Genomic DNA, 7271 nt, shown 5'->3' on the forward strand with positions numbered 1-7271 from the left:
TATATATGTATATATACATATATATATAATTTATGTTAAGGGCATTACTATACATAAATGCCTCACACTAGGAGGGACTCTTAAAGTCAAAACTACCATAATAAACAACCATAATACTGTTTATTATGGTAGTTTTGACTTTAAGAGCCCCTCCTAGCGTGAGGCATTTATGTATAGTAATGCCCTTAATATAAATATATTTATAGGGAATAATTAATAAATTTTTCCCTTATGAGGTTTTTCATGCTAACTACTTGATAAATTCTTATAAAGATTTTATCCTATATTTAAATTATATATATATATATATATATATACATATGGTTGTTATATTTTTTTGATAACATAATAGGTTAGCTAGGATGATGTCTATATTATAATAACCAATATGCTGTGCATTATAGTAATATTACAATCATAAGATTAGCATTAACTTATCTCTTTCTCAAGTAACCCCTAAGAACCTTTTGCAGAACCCTAGGGTTCCAGGGAACCCCAGATGAGAAACGCTGCTTTAATGACTTGGTTGAGAATTAATGTAGGTATTATCATCTTCATTATTCATATCATTGTTATCATTATTATTCTCTGTATAAATATTACAAATATACTAAAATATACTAATTTGTTTTCAATTTTCTTATACTATGAAACAGTAACTTTAAAAATAAAAAAAAATTTTATAAAAAAAAAAGGAAAAAAATGAATGTAACAATCTGCTAAGATATTTGAAGATAATATCATTAATGGTAATGAATATTAAAATGAATATGATAGGGGATAATGACAAAGAAAAAAAATAAATTGAATTTTGCATACATATATGTGTGTATGTATAATATTATATATATAAATATGTTTATAAGTGTGTGTGGGAATGTGTAAGATGGCACATCATCATGATTTTATCCACCATAGCTAAAACAATAGGAAAAAAAACAAACATATCTAGAAGATTAACAAAGCACGTTGGAATTACACCAAAATTAATCGAGAAGAAACAAAAAAAAATGAAAAAAAAAAATCTTAATCTAAACTAACAACTAAATTACATAAGGACAAAAAAAAAAGAGAAATAACTCGACTGTAAAAGACAAGAAAATGAAAAGGGACAGACAAGTAAAAGGCTGTTAGTTACGTCAATGCTATATTAGTTAATGACTACATGGCACGAGCAGTAGTTATGAGGCAGTGGCTTTTATACAGTGGTGGCAGCAATGGTGACAATGCTTAGGTGTAATATATATATATATATATATATATATACAATACAGTGAACAAAACACAGAAGAAGTTGCTCTTACCAGAATTTTCCCCCTCATCTAAATGTCACCATGAGAGAAAAGAGTGAAAGAGAAAAACATCAATTTTAAAAATCACGGCCAATAAAACTGAGGAAATAGAAAATGTTATGTTGGAAAATAAAAGGAATCACCATAAATGTGCATAAAGCGGAAAGTCTTATTGCAATAAACACACACGCATTCATGTGTGTGTATATGTGAGTATGTGTGTGTGTGTGTGTATATATATATACATATACATACATACATATACACACACACACACGCATATATATATATATATATATATACACACACACTTTGTGGATTAAGAAGGCGACCAATGGTTTCATGTGGGAGCAATCTCCACAATTATTCAAGCAAACCACTTGGGAATGCTGGTACTCATCTCTATTTTGGTAATCTTATCCAAAACGGAGATGAGTGTCAGCATTTCCAAGTAGTTCATTTAAATAATTGTAGAAACCACTTACACATGAAACCACTGGTAGCCTCGTTAACCCACAAATGAAGGATATCTATCCACCAATGCGGCTTTCAGCACTCATACTCACTATTCAATACTAGCATGTGCATGTATGTGTAAATATATATATATATATATATATATATATATATATATATATAAGTATCAAGCACAAACACATATCATCATCACATCAACATTTTAACATTTACAATTCCATAATTCCATGCTTGCATGGGCATCAAACAAGAGTATGTTGGAGCAGAATTTTCTAAGGCCAGAAGCCCTTTCTGTCACCAACCCCAAAACTTGTTTTCCAAGTGAGGTAATAATCTCCCAGTATATTAAACAACAAACAGCCCAGACACATTTACATTCAAAACCTGAAACAAATAACACCGTATAAACGAGCCTTTTATTTTCAAAGACTGCACATGTCAAGACTTGTCACAGATGTGCTTTCATAGCGGACTACACTGTAAGCAAACTACATTGTTAGCAAAGCCATTGTTTTACAATTAAGAAATAATCACGTGTAGACGAGGGAAACTCACCCTCTCTCCCTCTCTCACATATAAACACACACACACACACACATACAAGGGGCTTACTCAGTTTCACTCACAAGGACTTGGTTGGCCTGGTGATTAGTAGAAAACACTTGTCCAAGGTGCCATGCTGTGAAACTGGACTCGATACTACATGATTAGGAAGTGAACTTCTTAACCATGTAGCCATACCTTCACCTCTTGTCCATGCACCCTCCTATCCATCCAAGTGTGTGTGTGTGTGTGTGTGTGTGTGTTTTTGAGTGCATGTGTGTGTATGCATGTGTGTGCACACACACACATACATGTGTTCTCAAGCTGATGATTCGATCAATTGCAACTCAGAGTTTCTCATTTGGTGTACATTTTCTGTAGGAACAAAGAGATGAGTGGCTGCAGAATGGACCATTAGCTCCAGATAAATAAACTCCATTACAAAAGTCTTGAGTATTTTTTTCTTCTGTTTATTCACACAAGACAAACATGGATGTTTGTCTTGCGTATGAGAAGGAAATTAAAATTATGTACAAGACTAAAATGTTCAATGGAGGAAAGGATCAGGGGTGAATTTAATTTTCTCAAAGTCAGCAACATTTAGAGTGAAAACTTCAAGTAATTAAAAACAGGACACAGATTTGATTCTTCACATAAGAATATGTAACAGAAAGATAAATATGCCCAGAAATATAAATGCTTTTGACAGCAGCTGTACAGGATATAGACTCACTCACTAAATGATCTTTTATAAAGTTACAGATGTAATTCAGTCATAATTGAACCTGATTAGACAAAAACTGAGATGTAACAGTGTTTGCGATAATTTATCCTTAATGTCAAATGAAATACCTACTAAAGACTTCCTGAATTATAATACTCTGGGTACATTGGCATGATGATATTCTTTCATAAAGTGTCAGCGGTACTTTATGGTCAAAAGTACTGAATACTTCAACATTGTCAATCAGCATTCATCATCATCATCATTTAACATCCATTTCCTGTACTGGCATGGGTTAGATAGTTTGACTGGAGACGGTAAGCTGGAAAGCTGTGCCAGGCTCCTGTTTGCGCTGGCTTGGTTTCTATGACTGCGCAAACACTGTCCAACCACTCCACAGAGTGTACTAAGTGCTTTTAATGTGTCACTGGCACAGGCACATTTCACATGTCACTAGCATTAGGTCAGGGACTCTATGATTGAAGTTATCTTTAATTAATGTTACGAAGACTGATCTACATTCTGACACAACAATCTATGCTGTTTCCTGAATGACTGACTATGGAAACTACATAACATAATTTAGTTGTATTGATGGACGAGTAACTATTTGGGTAAGTTGTAAGGACAACACTTGGAATATAAACACTAAATCAGGAGTTGGGAAACTTTTTTAACCAATTACCCCATATATATATATATATATATATATATATATATATATATATTTGCACTGACATTACCCCATTGATTTCAAAGGAAAAAAATCATAGATTCTTTGAATTCAAAAGGTTTACTGGATCTATTTATGTGAATCTGTTTACAGGTTCATTCCATCAGACAGATGTAATGTTGCCAGAAGAAAAATTTCTGTCATAATAAGGAACATGTTTTTATATACTTTTTACTTATGTCTTATGAGTCCTCAATACCTCTAAGAATTTCATTTTCACCCCATTTTGCTAACCCCTGCACTAAAAGAATCTGACAAAACCAATGTAAAAATAGGGTCATCACTTAAACCAGAGGCTTCCAAACTGTATGTTGTAACACTTTGACTTGTTGGGGAATGAAGCTAAATCTAATTAGTTTTGTTGAGAAAATTTGGCCATGAGATTTAACCCTTTAGCATTCAAACTAGCCATATCCAGCCAAAATATCCTGTCCATTTTATTATCAAACTGGCCATATCCAGCCTTTCATACCTTCTCTACAATGTCATTGTAAAAATGAACAATCACATCATTTGATTTTCAAAACTACAAGACAATGCATGATTAATTCAAAATGATGCGAATAAACAAGCCTAACATTTGACAGAGTAATGTGAATGCTAAAGGGTTAAGTGAGATTAAATGACTGTGTATGATTGGTCACATCTCTAGTGACATGTGATGTAATTATTGAATTACAGACAAAATTTAATAAATGTATCATGAAAAAATTAATTTTTGTAAATTGTGTTACCAAAGTGGTGAGTTTGGAAAGCTGTGGTGTAAATGTGCTATTCAACATGAGAGAGAGAGAGATTTAGAAAATATTATGAAAGAAGAATCATTCTCATGAAAGGTCAAAGACATATACCTGCAAACTTTGAAGAAATCTCGACCATTTTAAAAAAAAGAGAAGGATTTAAATGGTAAAATACCTTGAGATAAAGACGCTTCTGCTTCCGCTTCTCTCCGTCGTCGAGCCATACGTTGTTTATCTTCTAACATAACTTTTACTTTATTGGCCTCTTCCCACCGACCATCTTCCATCAAACGTTGGTCAGGTCGATTTCGGGAATCTGTAGATGCTACATTCTCTTCGGGTTCATTTAATTCAAGAGCCAATTGAGTAAAGTAATACATACGCTCTGACCCATTTCTGTCAAGTGGAAAGAAATATATCGTGTTGAAAGAGAGAGAGAGAGAGGACGGGACGGGGTGGAGGAAAGAAATATCAAAATGTGAGAAATGATACTTTAAATTTAAGCAAGAAAAAAACAGAATCACTTCTTTGAATAGCGAATGTATTGCTATTTGTATAGAGCATCTTGCATGTATTTGAGTCAATGATTAATTCAACATAATGACAATGTTATTAACAAAATTAGAACAAATTTATACTAAGGTAATGTAATTAACAAAAACGTTATTCAACAGCTTACAATAGAATTTGGTCCAAATTAGTGCTGGATGCATAAGAATTCATATATGATAACCTGGTCCTGCAAAGTAAAGTTACTTTGGCGGCATCTCTAATATGCTTTAATCTTCACTGCACCAATTAAAGTTTTGCAGGTGATTTAACATGCTGGTCATATGCAATTCACTTTCCATAGCCTCTTTCTATTGGCCAGTAAAAATAAGATGTGCGTACTATGTAATACGAAATGTGGAGTATTCCAAAAGTACCCCACTATCAAAAATCTGTTAGCTTGGATAATGTGCCTCAGTTGCACATGCATGAAACCAAGATATACTCAGTTCCCATTCAGCGAGGAATAAATTTTATTAATTCAGTGGTTAAGAGTACAAATCAACTTTCTCAAAATTGGAGTGTTGAGCAACCAGAAATATAAAAAAGATATTTTACATGATTAGAAGAAGATACTTACGGAGGAGGCCGGCGTTTCCATACATATCTATGAGGGCCAGTCTCAAAAACAGGTTTTCCTTTTGACTCATCAACATTAATAACCTGAGCTCCTTCCATTTTATCGTCCCAAGTTCCTGTTAAAACCCACTGAGCTTTCCCTGAGCTATTTGTAACCACTCCAGTAACCTACAAGAAATCACAAAATTGCCTTCAATAACACATACAGTATATCAAAGAATTTTCATGAATGGAAATAAATTAACAAATTCTTAGAGACAAAACCATTTAACTAAGTGTCGATAAGGTATGTGGTAAAACAGATACTGACTGACAAATCAACTAAACAATCTATTTCAAGATTTAAGGTAAATATTATAAAAGCCTCTGTCCAAGAAATTTAAACCCTTTTGATACCAATCCAGCTAAAAATTACCCCTGGTTCTTTGATATAAACGTCTTGTGTTAAAGTGATCTACATAAAAACCTTCCATCAAAATTTCATGTTAATTTATGTTCCAAAAACCAGATTAATAACAACAAAGTTATTTTACTCAATTCTGCATTCTTTCTGAAGTTAATTGAAACAGAGGTAATATATTTCAACCGAAAAAATGTAACAAAAGGGTTAAAGTGATCTATATCAAAATCTTCAATTGAAATTTCACATAAATTTATATTCCAGATGTCAGCTTAATAATGACCACGTTTTTTACAAAAAAAAAACTAAATTTCGCATTATTTACGAGATTAATTGAAACAAAAGCTGTGTATTTCAACAGAAATATGGTAACCAAAGGGTTTACATCAAATTATAAATATACCATGACTATAAATTCATTCTAATTACTACCACACTATTCATAAGGTGAATGACTATAATTTCGAGGTATGGCAGCTGAAATAGGTATTATTTTAGATTCTTAACCTGGAAAAAATTAATGATCTGACGAAGATAGGAGAAATTCAAATAGCATGCAAGGGTTTATTCCATGCTGTTATACATATGTTAATTTGATATTGATTTTGTGGATTCTTCACCACCACAACTATGGCAATAATGATTTCTTACAAGCTATAATAAGAACAGTTTCACTTTATTATCAACAAAAAGGGACTAATGTTCATTATATGTATTGATCTTCAATAAAGCTTGCAGAATATCAGAACAAGGGAATTCTAATACTGAATGCAGGTCTTTTGTCAGACAAGAAAATAAAGAAAATTCTTCTCCAATGAAGGGTCTGGCTGGAAATTACAGAACACATCATAGAATGTAAATTTTTTCCACCTTCTATAGAGGTAGTAGTATCAGGAGCAGCAGCTTAGGACAAAGTCTGAGATTTGGATGAGGTCAGTGTCAGTCAATTACACTGACCCCAGTATTTGACTGGTACTCTAATTTTAATGACCCTTGGAAGGATGAAAAGCAAAGTTAACCTATGCAATATTTGAACTTACAACACAGAGTACCACAACTAAAATCTGCAACACATTTTGTACACTGCTCTAATAATTCTGCTATTCTATAACTCTTACAATGCCAATAGTTATTTGTAATGTAGGCAGAAAGTCAGCAATTTTGAGGGGAATGAGTTGAGCTGATATCATGAAACCTAGTACTTAAACAGTACTTTATTTTACCCCCCCCCCCC

General features: G+C 32.8%; 1 protein-coding gene across 1 annotated transcript in view; it reads right to left on the minus strand.

Annotated features, from left to right (window-relative positions):
• Nucleotides 1-1184: 1184 nt before the first annotated feature.
• LOC106875634 (oxysterol-binding protein 1) overlaps nucleotides 1185-7271 on the minus strand; it is a 37755-nt gene continuing 31668 nt past the window's right edge. The window contains exons 9-11 of the mRNA XM_014923863.2: nucleotides 5639-5805; nucleotides 4685-4905; nucleotides 1185-1322 (exon numbers count right to left, since the gene is read on the minus strand). Coding sequence (XP_014779349.1) covers nucleotides 1231-1322; nucleotides 4685-4905; nucleotides 5639-5805 — 480 coding nt within the window. The 3' untranslated portion in view covers nucleotides 1185-1230. The remainder of the gene's footprint in view (nucleotides 1323-4684; nucleotides 4906-5638; nucleotides 5806-7271) is intronic.

Source organism: Octopus bimaculoides, chromosome 16 (assembly GCF_001194135.2).
Source record: "Octopus bimaculoides isolate UCB-OBI-ISO-001 chromosome 16, ASM119413v2, whole genome shotgun sequence".
NCBI classification, from domain to species: Eukaryota; Metazoa; Mollusca; class Cephalopoda; order Octopoda; family Octopodidae; genus Octopus; species Octopus bimaculoides.